This window comes from Leopardus geoffroyi, chromosome A2, assembly GCF_018350155.1.
Source record: "Leopardus geoffroyi isolate Oge1 chromosome A2, O.geoffroyi_Oge1_pat1.0, whole genome shotgun sequence".
In the NCBI taxonomy this organism is placed as follows: domain Eukaryota; kingdom Metazoa; phylum Chordata; class Mammalia; order Carnivora; family Felidae; genus Leopardus; species Leopardus geoffroyi.
Window position 1 is genome coordinate 51,121,315 of NC_059331.1, and position 21,843 is coordinate 51,143,157.

Below are 21,843 nucleotides of genomic sequence, written 5' to 3' on the forward strand. Positions count from 1 at the left end.
CGGGTGAGCGTCCAACATTGGCTCAGGTCATGTTATCGTGTTTGTGAGTTCAAGCCCCACATCAGGCTCACTGCTGTCAGTGTGGAGCCCACTTCGAATGCTCTGTTCCCCTCTCTCTGTGCACCTTCCCTGCTCATGCTGTCTCAAAAATAAATAAACACTTAAAAAAAATTACCTGCTTCTAGATTTTCCAGTAACTAATAATTATTTTTTTAATTCATGGAAGAAAATCATAGACTTTTCTGCTCTTCTAGGAGCCAGAATTTCTTGCCTTAATATATACAATTCAACCTTTCTCTAGTAAAAGTGATCTCTCTTGAAATGTTAGATTATTTTCCATTTGTCTTCAATGATTTCAAGTACTTAAACCTGACTACCACTTGGGACACTGGTGCTTCTTGTAGTAGAAAGCTCATCAGTTAACATTCCTTGAATGGTTCACTCTTAGACCTGAAAATAAATTATCTTAGAAAGGATGTCATCTACTCTTTATTTTTGTTTATTTTAAGTTTATTTATTTTGAGAGAGAAGAGCATGCATGTGCCTGCATGAGCAGAGGAGGGGCACAGAGAGAGGGAGAGAGAATCCCGAGCAGGACTCAGTTTCATAAATGCTGAGATAATGCCCTGGGCGAAAATCAAGAGTTGGATGCTTAACTGACTGAGCCACCCAGGTACCCCTGCCATCTACTCTTTAGCATTGGTATTAAAAATGCAAATTAGTTGATTATATAAGTCTTAAATACTAAATCTTTTAAAATCTTAAACCTGTTAGGGGCATCTGGGTGGCTCTGTTGGTTGGGTGTCTGACTTCAGCTCATGTCATGATCTCACAGTTTGAGTTTGACCCCTACATTGGGCTCTGTGCTGACACCTCAGAGTCTGGAGCCTGCTTCAGATTCTGTGTCTCCCCCACCTCTGCTCTTCCCCCTCCCCCCCCCCCCCCCCGCCAATGCTCTGTCTCTCCTTCAAAAATAAACATTAAAAAAATTTTTTTAGGGGCGCCTGGGTGGCGCAGTCGGTTAAGCGTCCGGCTTCAGCCAGGTCACGATCTCGCGGTCCGTGAGTTCGAGCCCCGCGTCAGGCTCTGGGCTGATGGCTCAGAGCCTGGAGCCTGTTTCCGATTCTGTGTCTCCCTCTCTCTCTGCCCCTCCCCCGTTCATGCTCTGTCTCTCTCTGCCCCAAAAATAAATAAACGTTGAAAAAAAAAAAATTAAAAAAAAAATTTTTTTTTAATAATAAAAAAATTTTTAATAAAAAAATAAAATCTTAAACCTGTTAAATATGATATCTGTTTTTCCTTTTGAAATATAAGTATCTAAAAGAAGTTACATTATCATATTTCAGCAATATATGTCATATTCTAATATATACTTATAGGCTAAAAATATTATTAAATCAGGATATGTCATGGTGAAGCAATAATGATTAAAAGTGTGAAGGTTCTGAAATTGGATAGACCTTATTCAGATTCTAGTTTGCTGTTTTCTTGCTTATAGCCTTGGACAAGATTCTTGGTGGGTTTAATCTTTGGCTAAATAGGAGTAAGTAGTTTACTCATAAAGTTGGTGGCATTACATGAGCTAATGTATGTAAAGTAATTGAAGACACCATGGTTTGTATAAAATACACATCCAATAAATGTTAGCTTTTATTTTGGGAGTTGTAATGAATATTTGATCAATTCTGTAAACTTTGTCTGCATCTTACTTGGGGTAGGTAACGCTTTCATGTTGTAAATAGAGCACCTGATTTTCATGATTCTGTTCCATGTGAAAAAGAATCATCTGTTTAACAAAGGAATAATTGGTGTGTAACTGAAATTTGTTTGAGGCTTCTGACTTTACAAATGTACTGGTGCTTATAATATAAATATCACATTAAGAAATTTAATAGAGAAAGGAGCTTTAAGGAAACAAAGCTGCTTTTCAGGATCCAAGGTCCTTTTCAGATATTAGTAGAAATTGTTTTATTTGAAGTGGCTTTAGGATACTGTGTTTGCTGACCAGAGATAAAGGAATTTTTTACCTTTAGAATTTCAAGATACATTTACCTTTTGAGATAAAGCTGTATACCACCAGACTTCATAAATTCTGGTGTTTAGGGTTGTCGTTTCTTTTCTTTTTTTAATCTTTAAAAAAAAATTTTTTTTTAACATTTATTTATTTTTGAGAGAAAGAGCATGAGGGGGAGAGGGACAGAGAGAGAGGGAGACACAGAATCCACGAAGCAGGTTCCAGGTTCTGAGCTGTCAGCACAGAGCCTGATGCAGGGCTCCATCTCACAAAACGTGAGATCATGACCCGAGCTGAAGTCAGACGCTCAACTGACTGAGCCACCCAGGTGCCTCCTTCAGGTATAGTTGACAAAATTATAGTACATTGTATCTAACATGATGATTTGATATACATTGTGAAAGGATTCCAACAATTGTTAGGACAACTAACTTTTTTGAGGTGGTGAGAAACTTTTAAATTCTAATCTCTTAACCAATTTCAAATCTGCAATACAGTGTTATCAACTCTAGTCACTGTATTATATATAAATCAGATCCTCAGACCTTATTAATCTTTATAATTAAAGGTTTGTATCCTTTTACCAACCTTGCTGTTTCTCCTACACCCCAGCCCCTGATAGCCACCATTCTATTCTGTTCAGTGAGTTCCAAAAAAAAATTTTTTTTTAATAACTCCACATATAAGTGATGCCATGTAGTATTTATCTTTGTCTGGCTTATTTCACATAGCATAATGCCATCCAGTTTTTTTCATGTCACAAATGGCAGGATTCCCTTCTTTTTTATGGCTGAGTAATATTCCTCTGTACGTAAATAGCACATCTTTTAATCCATTCATCCTTTGGCACTTAGATTGTTTCCATACATTGGCTGTTGTGAATAATGCAGCTACAAACATGGGAGTACAGATAACTTTTCAAAGCGATTTTGTTTTCTTTGGCTGTATACCCAGAAGTTTGATTGCTGGGTCATATGGTAGTTCTATTTTTAATTTCTTGAGGAACCTCCATACTGTTTTCCATAATGACTGTACCAGTTTACATTCCCACCAACAATGTACAGGGTTTTGTTTTTTTTTGGTTTTTTTTTTTTTTTTTTTTTTTTTTTCCCTACATCCTCACTAGCATTTGTTCTAGCATTTGTTCTCTTGTTATTTGAGAATAGCCATCCTAACAGGTGTGAGGTGATCTCTCATTGTGGTTTTGATTTGCATTTCCCTGATGATAAGTGATGTTGAACACCTCCCTATTCAAGGACCTGTTGGCTCTTTTTAGGTCTTATTTGGGATAATGTCTCTTCGGGTGCTTTGCCCATTTTTCAGTTGAGTTTAGTTGATTGGTTGTGTTTGTGTGTGTGTGTGTGTGTACGCACTGTTGAGTTGTATCAGTTTCATATACATGCACACACACACATATAGTCTCACATGTTTGTTTTTGAGAAAGCGAGAGTGTGCACATACGCAACCGGGGGAAGGGCAGAGAGAGAGGGAGACAGTATCCAAAGCGGTTTCTGTGCTGATAGCAGAGAGCCCGATGTAGGGCTCAGACTCACAAACTGTGAGATCATGACCTGAATGAAGTCAGACACTTAACTGAGTGAGCCACCCAGGTGCTCCTCTTACATATTTTTCACATCAACCCCCTTATCAGATATGTGGTTTGCAAATATTTTCTCCCGTTCCATAGGTTGCCTTCTCATTTTGTGATGGTTACCTTTGCTGTGCAGAAGGTTTTAGTTTGATATCCCGCTTGTTTATTTTTTTATTTTGTTGCTTTTGTTTTCTGTGTCAGATCCCAAAATCACTAACAAGATCAATGACAAGGAGTTTTCTTCTAGGAGTTGTACAGTTTGAGGTCTTACATTCAAGTCTTTAATCCATTTTGAGTTGATTTCTGTGTATGGTATAGGGATAGGAGTCTTGTTTTATCCTTTTTTTTTTTTTTTTTTTTTTCCTTTCCTTTTTTCCTGTTTATTTTGAGAGAGAGCAAGCCAGGGGAGAGGTAGAGAGAGAGGCCGAGAGAAACACCCTCTGTCAGTGCAGAGTCCGACGTGGGGCTCCATCTCACAAACCATGAGATCATGACCTGAGCAGAAACCAAGAGTCTGAAACTTAACCAACTGAGCCACCCAGGTGCCCCTAGTTTCATTCTTTTGCAAATGGATTTTCACTTTTCCCAGCATTATTTATGGAAGAGCTTGTCCTTTCCCCATTGTATATTCTTGGTGCCTTCGTTGAAAATTTATTGAATGTACACACACACACACACACACTTAATTCCTGGGCTTTCTAGTCTGTTCCATTGGTCTGTGTGTCTGCTTTTATGCCAATACCATACTTTTTCATAACCACAGCTTTTTAGTCTGAAATCAGGAATTGTGATGCTTCCATCTTTGTTGTTCTTTCTCAAGATTGCCAAACTACTCAAGATCTTTTGTGGTTCTATAAAAGGAATTTTGGGATTTTTTTTCTACTTCTGTGAAAAATGCCGTTGGAACTTTGAAGGGATTACATGAATCTATAAGTCACTTTGGATTGTATGGACATTTTAAAAGTTTTAATTCTTCCAATCCATGAACATGGACTACCTTTCCATTCAATTGTGTTTTCATTTCATTTATCAAGGTGTTAACAGTTTTCGTTATACAGATCTTTTACTTCTCTGGTTAAATTTATTGCTAAGTACTTAATTCTCTTTGATGCTGTAGTAATTGGGATTGTTTGCCTAATTTCTCTCTCCTGTAGTTGTTAGTATGTAAAATAACTATTTTGTGTATTGATTTTGTATCCTGCAACTTTATCTAATTTGTTTATCTAACAGCTTTTTGGTGGAATAATTAGGGTTTTCTAGATAGGATACCATGTCATCTGCAAACAGACAATTTTCCTTCTTTTCTGATTTGGATGCCCTTTATTTCTTTTTCTTGTCTAGTTGCCCTGCTTAGGACTTCCAGTGTTATTTTGAATAAAAGTGATAAGAATGGACATTTTTGTCTTGTTCCTGATCTTAAAGGAAAAGCTTTTCACCACTGAATATGATGTTAGCTAAGATTTGTCATATATGGCTTTATGTTGAGGTGTGTTTCACCTGTACCTAATTTGTTGACAGTTCTTATCATGAAAGGATATTGAATTTTGTCAAGTGCATCTATAGAAATGATCATACTATTTTTGTTCTTCATTTTGTTAGTGTGGTGTCTCTCATTTATTGATTTGGATAGTTGAACCATCCTTCTATCCCAGAATAAATCTTACTTGATCGTGGTGTTTAATCCTTTTAATTTAGTGTTGAATTCAGTTTGTGAATATTCTCTTGAGGATTTTTTCATCAGTGTTCATCAGGGCTGGGGCTCGTCGGTGGCTTAGTTGATTGAGCATCCGACTCTTGATTTTGGCATGAGTCATGATCACAGGATCATGGGATTGAACCCTGCATCAGGCTCCATGATGAGTGAGGAGCTGGCTGAAGATTCTTTCTCTCCCTCTTCTCCTCTCCCCCTCTCACACACCTGCTCTTTCCCTCTCACCCTCTTTTTCTCTCTCTCTCAAATAAAAATAAAATGTTCCTCAGGGCTATTGGCTTGTGGTGTTCTTGTCTGACTTTGGTTATCAGGGTAATGGTAGCCTTGCAAAATGAATTTGAAAGTGTTCCTTTTTCTTAAATGTTTTGAAAGGGTTTTTTGTTGGGTTTTTTTTTAGTCAGGATTAGTTTGAGATTGAGGAATGCCAAAATGAATTCAGATCGGCTGATAATATTTTAAGACACAGGAATGGAGGTTCTAGGAAAGGACAAAATGGTGGGCTGAAGTTATTTTTCTCCCTTCCCCCCAGAACAAAACAGGAACTAAGTAAGATGCATGTTTTCTTTTTTAAAAGAATCTACTTTTTAGAGGTACATGCTGCAATATGGATGAAATGATACGTTGCTGGTGTTTGTTTTAGAGTGGAGGAGGGGTAATAGATGAAACAAGATTGACTAAGAAAGAGTTGGTAATTGTTGAAATAATGATGAGTAAATGTTATTTATAAAGCTTTACTTTTATACTTGTTTAAAATTTTTTTGCGATAAAATCTTTTAAAGTTTAAAATAAAAGTACAGAGGCGCCTGGGTAGCTCAGTCGCTTAAGCATCTGACTTCGGCCCAGGTCATGATCTCACTGTGAGTTTGAGCCCCGCGTCGGGCTCTGTGCTAACAGCTCAGCTTGGAGCCTGCTTCAAATTCTGGGTCGGTCTCTCTCTCTCTCTCTCTCTCAAAAATAAATAAACATTTAAAAAAAATTTTTTTAAATAAAAGTACAGACTTGGGAGTTGCAGGTCTTGGTAAAGCCAACATAGTAAACACACTCAGTTGTTTCATGTCTCCCCAGTAGTATTTATTACTAGCCCTCTGAGCCCAATTTCTCTTATGACTGTCATATGATATTTTCAGTCAACAGAAAAATGGAATAGCTACATAGATATATAATGACTTTGTACTAAAAAGAGATTTTAGTGTTTTAAAGGAATCTATAGATTCTGGAAATCATTCCTGACAGGATGACTGAGGAAACATTTGGGTAAATTAACAGTATATTCTGTATACAACAGATTTCATTTTATGAGATATTTGAATTTCTGAAAAGATAACCTGTGTGTATCAGACTGATGTCAAACAGTAAAGATTTCTCTAAGAAAATTGATAGGGTATTTTGACTAAGGGTGCGGTTTACTCAGTTGACTGTTAGCAAATCATAGTGTTAGAGGACTTGGCAAGTTACTAGTAAGATTCAAACTGTTGCTTCCTCTCTGTCACTTTATACTATTGCCTTGAAAGCCAGAAAATGGTTCCAGTTTACTTCTTTAATAGTTTAACCCTACATACCAAAAGTGGGTACTTGGCACATTGCCAGGTATCTTGCTAGATTCTCTTCTGAATGCTATCTCACTTAATTTTCACAATAGTGCAGTGGAGTGGTTTACAAATGAACAAATTGAATCAGAGTGATCACACAACTAGTAACAGGTTGAATTGAGTCCTTATGATTCTAGGATCTTTTCATTATACTGTATTACCTATCTTATTTAAGGAGCCTTCTGTCTCCACCAGTGCTTTACATTACACACCCATGACCTACTTATATTGTAAACTGGAAGGTTGTGTTTTTTTTTTTAAGTTTATTTATTTATTTAGAGAGTGAGATGGAGCACATGCACGTGCGCGTGCACACACACACACACACACACACACACACACACACACACACACGAGTGGGGAGGGACAGAGAGAGGGAGAGAGAAAATCCCAAGCAGACTCCTTGCTGTCTGCAGAGAGCCTGATGCAGGGCTCACTCTCAGGAACTGTGAGATCATGACCTGACCTGAAATCAAGAGTTGGATGCTCAACCAACTAAGCCACACAGATGACCCTAAACTGGAAGTTTTTCTCTTCTAACCCCTTCACCTGTTCTCTCATCCACCCTAAATCTTTATACTTTCAAAATACTATTTTGCCCAAAAAGATTAGGAACCACTCATATAAAGTTATCATTGGTTGTCTACAAGAGATTTGTCAAATCTGGGTACTAATTTTTTTTTTTTTTTAATCTTAGTCTTTATATTGGTCACCAAGTACTGAAAAGGAAAGGCAGCATTCAAAACCAGTAATGTTCAGCATTTAGAAATATTTTACGTGGGGGAAAAAATAAGTTTATAAATAGATGTTTTAACCAAAAGGGAAAATAGCTTGTGAACCTAAGATACTTTGTTGTTTTACTGTACTTACTCAGTGCTAGAATTCAGGGCTTTGCTTGGGGTCAAATTATGATATGACAGGAAAACCAACAGAGGTGATTAAAGGAGACAATAAAATGGTAAAACTTAGCATGGTATATTGTGATTATATTTTGCATAAGAATTTGGAGCTGCTTACTGTGCCAGTTGTATTCATTAACTAAAAAGTGCTATTTTGTCCGTATCCTGGGGCTAATTTATTATAAGAATTAATTAACAAATGAGAATTTTGGCCTAAATACAGCTGAAATGTTTACTAAAATTGGATCAAAGATGAGCATTTGTGTCAAGGTTTTAAAATCATTTTTCATATTAAGATGTCTAGAGAAAATGTTTACAATCCATAAGTTAAATATTTTTGTTTTGCATGATGGGAATTTTTTAAGTTCCTTTGTCTAATAACACACCACTGGCTATTTGGTCCAGAGATGTTCCTCCTCTTGGGCTTCTAGGGCAACAATGTATTCATCATTTCAAAGATTTCATTTTACTCAGGGACCTGCTGAATGAGTAAATGGAGGCTTGTTTTTGGCTTAGGCAAAACAATGTATATCACTGTTCCTTTGAGTTGATCATTATCTTCCATCACTGTCACTTTTTACTTATTTATTTAAAAAAGTTTTTTAGTGTTTATTTTTGAGGGAGAGAGAGAGAGAGAGAGTGCAAGCAGGGGAGGGACAGAGAGAGAGAGAGAAACAGAATCCGAAGCAGGCTCCAGGCTCCGAGCTGTCAGCACAGAGCCCGACCCAGAACTCCAGCCCACCAACAGTGAGATTATGACCTGAGCTGAGGTCGAACACTCAACAGACTGAAGCCACCTAGGCACCCTGTCAACTTTTTAAATTATTTAATTTTATTGCTATTGATATATAGCTTATGGTGAGTAGTTTGGTGATAAAATGTGTAGTGGTATATATTTGCATTGACAGTGATTTGAACTTACTTTCCACCACAGGGACCTTTAGATATGATTTGTGGTTAAAATAGGAATCATTCATACACATCCCAAATGCTTTTATTCTGCGACACCATTATTACTGAATTCTTCTTTTGACTGGAGAGTGCTCCCCAGTTGAGTATTCTAAGTTTGTCATCACTAAGACTCTCCTGGTACTCTAAGAAACTGCTTGCTAAAAAATTAAGAACACCTTGGTCACTACCTCACATATGAGCTATTGCTTGTATGATGTAATCATTTCTTATCTCTAATGCACAAGTTTATGGAATATCACACTTTACCTACTTTTGGGGTGTTTCTTCTGTGTTTTATCCACTTTTCTTCACTGGCATATAGCATATTTAGAAATGCTGTGTTAACAGCTGTGGATCATGTGTATACTTGTAGTTAGCTTTGCTATAAGGAGAGATTTGCATTCCTAAGAATACGAGAAATTTTATCAAACTCCGGTCAAAAAAAATAATTGCTTATAATGTTTTTTCTTTAGAAAAAGTTATTAAGACTTTTTATAGCCGTAGGTATATAATTGCAAAACCTAAACATTACTCAGCAAATCTGTCAACCGATGAATTATATTAAGCTGTTTATCCATCTTAACTTTTGCCAAAAAATGATACCGTTCTCTATCACAACCACCTACCATTATAGGCAGACCCTCTTACCCATTTTTATGATAAACGAGGGATAGCTTCACTCAGCAGATGTGATGTGTAAAACTATTTCTGGGATTTGCTGTAAAATAATTCTGTGGAAGGGGTTACAGATAAAGTAAGGTTAGCCATCAGTTGATTGTTTAAAACTGGGTAAGGTTTATGAATTCATTACAGAGTTTGCTTTGCTTTTGCATTTGTTTGGAATTTTTCATAATAAGATCTTTTTCAAAGATGTTAAAAATACGGGCGTCTGAGTGGCTCAGTTAGTTAACCTCACGATTTGTGAGTTTGAGGTTCCGGTGTTCCAGTGCAGAGCCTGCTTGGGATTCTCTCTCCCTCTGTCTCTGCCCCTCCCGTGCTCATGCTCTCTTGGCTCCCTCTCAAAATAAATAAACTTTTCTTTTTTTTAAAGAGCCATTTAAAAAGATGCAAAAAATAACATCAGGATAAGTAAGTAGTCTGAACAAAATTTTGAAGAACAGATTAATAGGTATTAACAAAGGAGGTCTTGTTCCATTCAGGCAAAGGAGTTTGAACTAACCCAATAGGTAATAGGGAACCATTATAGATTTCTAATAGTGGAATGATAATGATCAAAGTTATGCTCTAGAAGGGTTAAAGTAAGGAAAGAATGAAGAGTAAATTGGAGGGCTGAGAGCCCAGAGGTAGTGAGATCAGTTCATTGCTATAACGCAGCCTTAAAATTGTAAAGAGGTGATTAATGTTGGTGAATGGATGGGTAAAATATAGTGTATGAAACATTTCAAAGGAGAAGGAATAGCTCTGCATTTAGGCTCTCAGGTGCTAATGCCAGTGCAGCAAAAAGGAGAGAGGGTTGTTGTTTTTTGTTTTGTTTTGTTTTTGTTTTCCGGTTTTTCCCCTCATTTGTCTAGGGCTTAAAGGACCATTTGGGTGTCTTGAATTTGGAGGCATGGTAAAAATGTAGTCAGTATTTTGGCTCTTTGAGTAAATCAGTATCAACAAGCCTCTTAAGTTTTAAAGTTTTTTCTCTTTCCAAATGGAATTTAAAATGAAGGACATCCCATTTTATACTATTAGACAAAGCTGCCAGAACAGAGTTTTTTGGCATTTGTGTGTGTGTGTGTGTGTGTGTTTGTGGTTTTTTTTTTTTTTTAAGTAATCTCTACACCCAACCAGGGACTTGAAATCACGACCCTGAGATCAAGAGTCACATGCTCCTACCACAGAGCTAGCCAAGCACCCCTAGAATAGTTTTGATAAGTTGTTTGAAACCAGAGAGCTCAAATCTTCCAAATTACTTGAATTTTTTCCATCAGAACCCTGCAAGTGCCATGCCAGCCAAGTTATAGGTGGCTAGCATAATTTATTTCATTATTGGAAAAAGAAATTGAGATCTTGGTGCAAGTTAAAAGTTATCTCATGGGACAACCATAAGAAAATACTTTGGTTCTGAAATAATACTTTATCTATATTTTACTTTGAAGATTCCCCCCCAAGTTTAGTGAAAAAGCAACTGAGAGCTCTTACTTAGTATATAAGAATTTCACAGGACAATAGCACTCCAATCAGTAGTCTTAAAAGTGCATTAGAATTGTTGAGAATTGCAGTTAACTTTCAATTTAGAGTTTTCTTCTAGACTATAGAGCCTTCTCTAATGTAGAGTCTTTGAAAGAGAAAACTCACTTTATGAGCAGACTTAGAATTGAAATTATTTAAAACCTTATGAGAAAATTGACCAGCCTTCACACTATGTGGGACTGTGTAAAATGGTTTTGACTTTGGATGGTGGTTTGACATCTCTGATGCATGCTTCATGACATTTTAGTAGTTCCACGTCTAGGAAAGTATCCTAAGAAAATGTGTATGTTAAAGAAAGGCATATGTACGTGACTGTTCAATTGTTTATATTATGGAAAATTAGCAACACTCTAAGCGTGCACCTGCACAGGATTGACTTAAATTGTAGTAGATCCATAGGCTAGAATACTGTGCCAGCTTTTAAGAGGAAGAAGTAGATATGTACATAATGTATATAGAAAGATGTCTAGGGGCGCCTGGGTGGCGCATTCGGTTAAGCGTCCGACTTCAGCCAGGTCACGATCTCGCGGTCCGTGAGTTCGAGCCCCGCGTCGGGCTCTGGGCTGATGGCTCAGAGCCTGGAGCCTGTTTCCAATTCTGTGTCTCCCTCTCTCTCTGCCCCTCCCCCGTTCATGCTCTGTCTCTCTCTGTCCCAAAAATAAATAAACGTTGAAAAAAAAAAATTAAAAAAAAAAAAAAAAAAGAAAGATGTCTAAAGCCTGCTAAATGAACAAAGCAGATTACAGAACAGTAGAGTTATCGCTTTTATTTTTGGAGTGTCTTTGGGAAGTGGAATTATGTGAGAATTTCACTTCTACTTTTTATGCTTCTGTAATGTTTGCGTATTTTTACGGGCATTTGTTATCTTTGTAATATGTTAAGAATTAAGATACAGCTGTTGGTTAGGGAGGGGACTCTAGTTTGCATATCAGAATTGTTAAGCTTTAAATTCCTTTATTGCTATATACTTAGCCACCTGGTCTGCCTATTAATCACAAAACATGTATGGTCAGGTTCTGTTTGTCTGTTTTGAGGGTGCTTGCTGCCTGTTGTCCTTCATTGTTAATAGAATTTTCCATGAGACTAGTCAGTGATAAGTCTTGTCTAAACAATTTAAGAGATTTATAAAAGTCTTTCTATAAGAGATTCCTCTGTGTCACTGGTAAACTGCGGGGTGGTTTGGGGTTGCTTTCTTTGAGGGGAAGGTGTTGTTTTCTCTTCAGAATGACTCATTAATTGTAGAGGCACACTTCAGGATTTTTTTCCCCCTTCATGGTTGTGAAAATGCAATACTTGGCACATAGGCAAGCCTAAAGAGTTTGCAAATTGCCTACCCTCTCCTACTTTGGATAAGAGAAACATCTTAAAATAGCACTTAACATAGTTTTTATAGATAGTAGTTGCTCACTTCATGTTTGTTGAATGAATGAATGAATGAAGAAAAAACTGGCAAATCTAGATACTATAAATCCCAAAAGAGCCAGGAAATTTAATCTGGACTTGTGTGTGTAGCATAGCACCAATAATAATTGATGCTTAAGTTTTAAAAATTTGTTTTAATTCAGATGTTGCTATCTAAAGTAAACAGTAGTTACTTTAGGGGTGCCTGGGTGGCTCAGTCAGTTAAGCATCCGGCTCTTGATTTCAGCTCAGGTCACAATCTCACAGTTCGTGAGTTGGGTTCGTTGAGGTGGAGTTGGAGCCCCGAGTCAGGCCCTGCACTGGCAATGAAGAGATTCTCTCTCCCTCTCCCTCTCCCTCCCTCCCCCTCTGCCCCTCCCCCACTCTCACACACACTCTCTCTCTCTCTCTCTCTCTCAAATAAACAAACTTTGAAAAAAATATACAATTACTTTAATAAATAGATGCCATGCTTTAAAATCTTAATTTTGTTTCTTTTGAGTGCCACAACTTTGTGTATCTGGCTTCTTACAAGTTAATTTTATTATTATTTTGAGAGAGAGACTGCATGCTTAAGTGAGCAGGGGAGGGGTAGAGAAGGAGAGAGAGAATCCCAAGCAGACTCCATGCTGTCTAACAAACTGTGAGATCATGACCTAAACCAACATGAAGAGTCGGACACTCAAAACAACTGAGCCACCCAGGGCCCGCCCCCCCCCCCCAAAGTTAATATTTTTGTAGCTCTGTTTCTTCACCTGTAAAATAATAAATTAGATGCTAAACTTTAAATTCCTAGATTTTTTATGAACTGTAGGAATTTTGCCCAAATACTGAAAGTATAACAGATATTAATGCTTCATAAATGTGTACAACCCACTTCATCTGGAGTAAGGAAATATGGTTCCCATTTCAGGGCTTGAAAATGAAAAGGGTTTGTACAGAGGAGGCAAACATAGAGGAGTGAGATGTTCTTTTCTTGTGGTACATGGCTCTAAAGCATGCTCTGAGGCTTCCAACACAGTAGGACAGAACCTTCAGAAAGTCTTGACAATCTCTCTTTAAAGAGCTCTTGAAAGTTCTTTGAGGGTGTCATCTTTATTTAATACTTAGAAGCCTAAAGTGTTCTTGGTTCTTCTTAAGGATAGAGACTGTGCATCTTTGGTTAGTTTTGCAGTAAATATCAGTTTATCATTGTTAAATGAGGTGTAAATAAAATACTTCTTTTTTTTTTTCAGTGTTAACCTAAAATAATTTAAGATCATAGTATTTAGTTTCATTATTTATGGTGTACTCTTATCCTAACAGTACTCCCCCTTCCTCCAAGAACAACTAAGTATGTCTTGTCCTCTGTAATACTGCCATTAATGAAATTTTTCATGGGGAAAGAAATTCTTCCTGTGTACTAAAATAGGATTTTTAAAAAACTCAGTTTTAATTACCTCCTGTTCAAGTAAACTTAGAGCTTTTATAGACATCTGTTTATTATGCCATGCCTAATAGCCCCTAAAGGGAGTATGAATTTAGGCAAAGGAGCCAAGGGATAAACAAATGCTGCAGGAGAAGAGGTGAGAGAAAAAGAAACTTTATCTTGACTCTAAATTACTTAAAGTTTCTTTAAAAACTTTTTTTTTTTTTTGATGTTTGGTTTTTTTTGAGAGAGAGAGAGAGAGAGAGAGAGAGACACAATGCAAGCAGGCATGGGGCAAAGAGAGAGGGAGACACAGCATCTGAAGCAGGTTCCAGGCTCTGAGCTGTCAGCATAGAGCCCGATGCAGGGCTCAAACTCCTGAACCTTGAGATCATGACCTGAGCCAAAGGTCAGCCGCTTAACTGACTGAGCCATCCAGGCGCCCATAAATTTCTTTAGTCTTCATTGTTTACCCCCAGTTTTTTTCTTTTCTTCTTTATCTTCAGACCTGAACTTCTTCTAGATTCTTAGCCTGCATTAAGTTGCTTCAAATCCTAATTTATAGTTTATACCATCCCAGTTATATGAACTTTTTGCCACATCTCTTAGCACTTTCTCTTAGAGTTCATCTCTTATTTTCCAATAATTCTTCTGTGTTTATCACTTATCTCTGCTACACTGTTTTTTGTTTTTTGTTTTTTGTTTTTTGTTTCTTATTTACTGGCGTATCCTTTTCTCGGGTTACTTTAGCAAAATTAAAATACACACCCTTTGGAGAATAGTGAAAATAATTGTTAGCCACATTCAGGTTATAGTAGCAGCTCCTCTTCACATCTATTTAAAGGCTGTAGAGAGCCATTTAAACTTTTTATTTGCTACAAATGCTAGTCTATATGTACCTGTGAGTGAGCAGGACAAGTATTATTCTTTCTTTTGTACAGATGAGAAAACTGAGACTTTGAGACCCTGCATGCATGAATTGCCTAAGCCAATGCCAGGATTCATAGATACCTGGAGCAGAAAAAAGCCCAATGAGATTTTACTTTGAGGAATTTAAAGATTGTGTATAAAAAGTGACTTTTCTGAGATCACCAAATTATTTAAGTTGTAGGCTAGAACTCAGATTTCCTACATCTTAATATAGTACTTTTTCATAACATTTTCTTTTCTCAAGGTCACAAGCTTATATGTTACAGTACAATGGCAGTGTTTTACTTTGATTACTTGTTTGGGTTGAAGATGGAAGATAAAACATATAAGTGGCAACTGCCACATTAGTTCTCAGACAAGTTGGTCCTGTAGATAAAATGCATTTGTGTATTAATTGCACTTTGAAGTACTCTCTGATTTAAACATTGAGGGTAACAGTCATATTAAAAACCTTCCAATATTCTTTTCCCATCACTCCTTTTTACTATTTTGTAAAGTTGTTCTAAAGAGGAAACTGAAGTGTAGAAATACTTAGGAATAAATTCAACTTAAGTGTGTAAGAAAATTTTGAGTAATCAGTAGGTTCAGAAATTAAATCTTAAGTAATGGCAGTTTTGTTTTAATTAATGGCTATTTTGAAAATATTTTCATTAATTAATGGCCTTATTTAAAATTTTTCTGAAAAAAATGTTTTTCTCTTAACTGAGTTAAGTATATTCACTTTTTGGACTGCTGTAGCTCTTTTATTGCTTTAGAGTTAGTCTAGACAGAATAGTACACTGGGCTAAATATGTTGATTTCAGGAGACATCTTAGATGCTTGTGTTTTAGTGAATCCCAGTTTAAGAGATTGCTTTCAAAAGGAAGAAATTTGGTTGATTGTAGCTTATGGCTAGTTGGAATTCAGAGAACTGAGAGCTTTTATATGCAGGGTCCTTTATGTAGTAAATGAGGGGCAGAAATCCTAATAATTTTATAAAAGTATTCTATGTACAACTTAATGCTAAAACTCTGGAAAGAAACCAGACCTAGGAGGTAAGGAATCTAGGGAGGATTTTTAAATTGAGGATGTTTATAATTTTAATTCCAAAATAGGAAGTTGTGGCTAATAGGATGAAAATAATCATTAACCCTCTTAAAAGATCTGAAGTAATATTGTTGCCCTTGAGAAAAGTAAGCATTGCAGATTGTGATATCATTCAACCTGTTTATGCCAGCCTAAACAAGAAGAGATGTTCTCCTTTTCTGTAATACGTACCTATCTTTAACATATTGGGTCTCACATAATTTGAAAAATAACTGTAAAATATACTTTTCTGGCCCTGAATTAGTGAGTGTGCATATTTGTCCTTACTTTGAAATCTCATAATTGGGCCCTAGATTCCACAGTGATTTTCATACATAGGGAAGCCACTACTACTTTTCAAAACGTTTTCTAATGAGAGTAAGGAAAATCTCAACCGTTTTGTTAACACACCTTGCCTTTAAAACCTTGTTGTTAATATGCTTGGAGAATTATATTCATTAAAATAGAAATGCTTTCAGTGATGTATTTAAATTTTAGTTACGGATGATTGAGATTGGAAAACCAAAACAATTAAAAGAAAAGGGACGTTTTGGGAAGATGGCTTGTTTGTATATATTTAATGTGTATTCACTTATATGTTTTGTCAGAGACCAAAATTGAGGAAGAGATGTGGCTTCTGGGGGTTTGTGAAGAGAGTTGATCAGAGATTGCTCCTTGGCTGAGTTGCTGTCTGCATAGGCTGTTAACAATTGTTTCTCTGGCAGCAGATCTTGTTCATCAGGATTGCATCATTTCTGGGAGAATGGCCAAGGTCCACAGCCTCAGTACAAAGACTGTCTGAAGCATATGAGGCCTGTTCTCTTTCTAAAGCGGCACTCCTCTTCCTGCCAGTCCTCTTCACAGGATTACTGAAGCAGACTTGTTCTGAATTTCTTTCATTGGATTGGCTGTTTATTGGACTCTTGTCTCCCAGCTGCTTCCGGCTCACCTGGCTGATGCAATTTCTTTTTCTGAAATCTCTGTTGGAATTGTTCTGAAAACACTTTTTGTGTGTCTGTTCTGAGAGTGACCAGATAGATCACACGGGTCTTGTGCTTTCAGCAAGTCATATAGAGAAGAGACTGTCAGAATGACACAGAGACTATTGACCATTTCTGAACCCAGTTAAAAAGATGGGTAATTATAAAACATTTCTGGCATCTTCTAATTAACAGTATTTTCTCCAGAAACTGTGTATGTATGTAAATGGTGACTTCTCAAAAAAGTACTTAGTACTGGGAGAGTGGTTGGTTCTGCTTCTGAATCCAAGAACTTACTACTGTTCCTGTGGATTCTGATGACTTGTTCTGGAAATAGTCAAATTGATATGAAATTGAAATTCTGGTGCATTCATTTTCCCCCTACTGTATATTCATATATTTAGTTCCCTTTTTCCTCTTGTCGTTTCTTATCCTTTCTTTGTTTTTGCTAAAGGAGTCCACTTCTTTATTTTTTCTTTCTTTTACTATTACCTTCATACCTTTTATGTGTGCTCTTTTAAAATTGTTTTTAAAGAGTAGTTAATTTTCCAATTTTTTATAAATAAAATATTGATATAAAAGTATATTTCCTGTCTTGCTTGGTAACTGGAATCCCACAAACAGCTCTTTTCACATACATAGTTACATTAACATTTTAGGTATATATTAACACATACATAGAGAGATTAACATTATTTTGGCTAATGTTAAATTTGACTTTGCTGCCTAAAATTACCTATTGTCCTTTACTTGTTGGAGGGTAGAAAGTTATTTAAGGCCCTATTTTTCCCCATGTTTTCATTATGAAGTTTACCACACATAGAGTTGACTCCCTTTTGTCAGTCTTTTTTTATAGCAGGAAAGAGGATAGGTGGGATGGAGGGGATGGGCGTGATATGAACTTTAATAGGTGATAGTAGAGAATAAATTTGACATTTGATTAAAGAAAGCCCCTGGATTTTGGGAGGGGGTCAGTACAGAAGAAGCATCTCCTAGGAAAGAGAAAAAAGAATCTCTTGGGAAATGGGAGAGGATTCTCATTTGAAGAAAAGAGGATTACTGAATGACATCATATTTTCCATTTCTTAAGTCTTTAATAAAGATAATTTCCTTTTCCATTATTTAGGTTCTGGCTTTACAGGGAAATAGGATATATCGGTTAAAGGACAAAAATATAGAGTAAATGAAACATAGGATGGTTAACAAGCCAGTGTGTAGAAATGAAACACAAAATTACCATTAAAATATTCTATATAATTCTGTTCTTTGTGTCTATCAATGTTACTTCTTTCTGTACTAATCTGTGTCCCAACTTTTTCTAGGTCTTCAGAGTTACTGGCAGATAATTTTGGGGGACTTCATATTCGGAGGTCTATAAAAAGGTGACTGAGTCAAATAAATCCTTTAAATTTGTTTTAATTTTTATATTGTAATGAATGCTACCATTATATGTTGATCATTGTGATTATAATTCATTCAGCAAACATTCTCAGAACACTTTCTGTGTGCCAGGCACCAGTGAGAACATTGAAACTACAACAGAGGATAAAACACAAAAATCTTGTCCTCATAGAGTTTATAGGAAGAGACAGAAAAATTAACAGGTAAAAGATATCTTGAAATTGTTCTACCTAGAGACAGATCTAACTTTTCACACCTCTCCAAATTGTGTGATAGGTTAATGACTGTTATACTGCTAAGCTTTGTAAACTATACTGAGAGTCTGTTGTCTTGGCTTATAAAACTAGAGTAATTAAAATAAGAAAATACTGCATATATAGATGATCTGTTAAAATGACTTTAGTTATTATTTTAAGAGCTACATTTTGCAGAGTATTATTTAGGGAAGGAACGACTGTCAGGGTTATATGAGCAATTTGGTTTTGTTAACATGTTTTGAATTAGGAAGGCTGATATTGTTAAAGCATTATTTAGAACACGATGGACATGCTATATAATGGTTGTCTTTATCAGGATGGGTCATGTAAAAGTAGACAAGAGGAAGATGGAAGAATTCATGAAAGAGAAGTTCATAGTTAACTAGTTAATATTTCTTAAATTTATCAAGTATACAAATTAACTGGGTTGAGATTTCAATAAGGAATATGTTAATTATTTACTCATTCATTAAGGAAATATTATCAAGTAATTTTCCCATTGTTTCCTTTTAGCATATCTTTTAAAAATGACTTGCAAAGATAACTGTCAGCTTAAGTTTTATAAGTTGTCTTTCTTCTAGCAGCCTACTTTTTTTTTATGAGCACACAGTAGTAATGGCTATGACAAAGGCTTTTTAATGGTATTGAATAACTTTTTCTGTCCTTTACTGAAATTGTAACACATGATTGAGATTCCTATATTGGTTAGGGGAGGCATAATCATTATAAGATTCTGCTCTGATTATCAAGCCATGCAGCTTCTGGGCTTTTTGGTTTTGTTTGTGTTTTTCTCTTTGGTTCAAGTTATAGAGTGACACTGAAATTAGAGGAAGAGTTGTGACCAACAATCCCCAATATTTAACTATATTTTGAGCTTATTAAGTTATAAATATTCTCTCTTTTCTTATTTGTAGATTTTATTTCAATTTCCCAGAGGCTTGGAGGATGTACTGCCTAAATCTGTTTTGATATACTGTTAGGGAAAGGAAACATTTATGTGTACGACAGGCCTAAGGAGTTAGGTTAGTCACTTCTCTTTTATAAACTGAAAAGAAACAACAGGAAAATTTGCCTTTTTCATTTCAGTCCCAAGTCTAGCAATATGTCCCCTTCACTTGTATAGGAACCGGTGTCTGGCCTTCCCTCAGATTTGGAGAGTCCTAGATCTTGAAGAGATCCAGCTCTTTAAAAATGTAGGTGCCAGGGAGGACTGCTTAGCATATAGCTGTTTATAGTATTCTAAAATAGCAACGCAAAAGATTAATATTATCTTAATGTGTTCTTAAAAATCTTGGCCTCATTCACTGCTCACAATTTGTTTTCTTATCCATATTAATTTGCTTCATATATCAAAAAAGATTCAGGTATCTCAGATGGTCTACCATTTAAATTTTGCCATTATTCCCTGGATTGAGTTAGTATCATATACTTTTCATTGCATTAAATTTTCTTTAATATAAATGTTTGATTTTTCTTCTTATTTGTCTTACCATGAATCAGTGGATCAGTCATGAGATATTTTTGTAGTCTCTTTGCAAAAGTCTTTATTAACCTGGGCCTTTAACATTCACACTGACTTTCTTCCCTCCCACATAAAACGCTTCTTGTTTCATTCCTTTAATGGTTTAATACAAAACCACTAATGTAAAATCAAATAGAGTACACTTTTTACCCCCTTTGTACCATACCTCCAAATTTCTTAATGTGCTTTTTTTTTTTTTTTTAAAGATTTTATTTTTCAAGTAATCTCTACACCCAGCGTGGGGCTCAGACTTAAAATGGGAAATCGAGAGTCATGTACCCTACCAACTGAGCTAGCCAGCCAGGAGCACCTCAGTCTTAATGTACTTTTGACGTTTTACAGTTTAGTAGTTTGTGAGTCTTGTGTTCCCAACTTCCACTGGTTATGGTCAGCAACTCAAGGTATCCTGTCTCCTTTTCCATAGAAAATTTTCTCATCTTTATCATGAAACTATACTCTTTATGGTGTATGTTTTTGTTTTTTTCATTTTATTTTATTTATTTATTTTGAGAGAGAGTGAGCAAGCAGGGGAAGCACAGAGAGAGAGAGGGAGAGTATCCCAAGAGGCTCTGGTAGCGCAGAGCCCGACGTAGGGCTTGAAGTCATGAGTGGTGAGATCATGACTTGAGCCAAAGCCAAGAGTCAGATGTTTAATCGACTGAGCCACCCAGGCGTCCGTTTTTATTTAAACCTAGTAGTGAAAGCCTAACAAATACAGTTAAGGTAGTTGCATCTTCTCCCAAAATTACAGTTAAAATAAAATGGTTTCAAAGAAGAAAAAGAGGGGCACGTGAGTGGCTCAGTTAAGTGTCCAGTTCTTGGTTTCTGCTCAGGTCATGATCTCATGGTTTATGAGTTTGAGCCCTGCAGCGGACTTCATGCTGACAGTGCAGAGCCTGCTTGAGATTCTCGCCTCTCTCCCTCTCTCTCTGCCCCTCCCCCGCTCACTGTCTGTCTGTCTGTCTCTCTCTCTCTCTCTCTCTCTCTCTCTCTCAATAAACTTTAAAAAAAAAAAAAGGAAAAGAATGTAATGTGACACAAGAAAGCAATAAGAACAGCTGTATCCAATCAAATAAAAACAGATCTCTTTTATCATCACACTTAATCTGGAATAAGTGGCTGCTGGTAAAACTGCATTTATTTGTGGCCCGGGTGGGGGGAAACTTTAATTTTAAATATTAAATATATTTAATTTTTCTTTCTTTCTTTTTTTTTAAGTAATCTCTACACCCAGTATGGGACTTGAACTCATGACCCTGAGATCAAGAGTAGCATGCTATATACCAGCTGAGCTGGCCAAGCACCCCTAAATGAAGATCTTTAATTGTTAAAGAATTTAGTTAAACTTTGATATTTCTATTTACCTACATTAGAACTTACTATGTAATAGGTGTTAGGCTGCCAGAAAATTTTGTTTGATGAGCAGTTGTAGAATGGTGGAAATGTACTTATACTAGTAAGCAAGGCAGACCATTACTTTCCCTTTTGCTAAAAAGCAAAGAAAAATAATAATAAAGATATGAAAAGTTAGCATAACTTTGGCTACCTCATTTTGTAGAACATTAATGTAGTACACAATAAAATAGGACAATGTATAGACCCTTTGCTGTACTTGTTTTATTTATATTTGCCCCTTAAAAGACTTATTTTAAAAATGGAAAAATATTCTGTAGCATTTAGAATACATTTAAAGAACTGTCAGGTTACTAGATATTTTCTTTTTCTCTGGCAGGATTCCTCATGTCCATAACATGTTGGTTAAGGCTGTGCAGCTCACCCCCACTCTCAGAGTGGCCAGTCTCCATTAATTGGACCCCGTGATTTCCACTCTCTTGCTGTATTGGACGTCATGAGCATTGCAATCCCTCTGGGAGTCACCACACCAGATACATCCTACTCAGATATGGCTGCTGGATCAGAGTAAG

At 36.3% G+C, this 21,843-nt stretch overlaps 1 protein-coding gene across 18 annotated transcripts in view; it reads left to right on the forward strand.

Annotated features, from left to right (window-relative positions):
* SETD5 (SET domain containing 5) overlaps positions 1–21,843 on the forward strand; it is an 81,868-nt gene that overhangs the window by 13,759 nt on the left and 46,266 nt on the right. For 16 of the 18 annotated variants that reach the window (XM_045493656.1, XM_045493660.1, XM_045493657.1 and 13 more), the window contains exons 2-3: positions 18,061–18,120; positions 21,651–21,838. In XM_045493656.1, the coding sequence (XP_045349612.1) occupies positions 21,768–21,838 (71 nt within the window). In that variant the 5' untranslated portion in view covers positions 18,061–18,120; positions 21,651–21,767. Of the gene's footprint in view, positions 1–18,060; positions 18,121–18,250; positions 18,343–21,650; positions 21,839–21,843 lie in introns of all 18 variants that reach the window. The other 2 variants (XM_045493649.1, XM_045493658.1) reach the window with 2 other exon arrangements.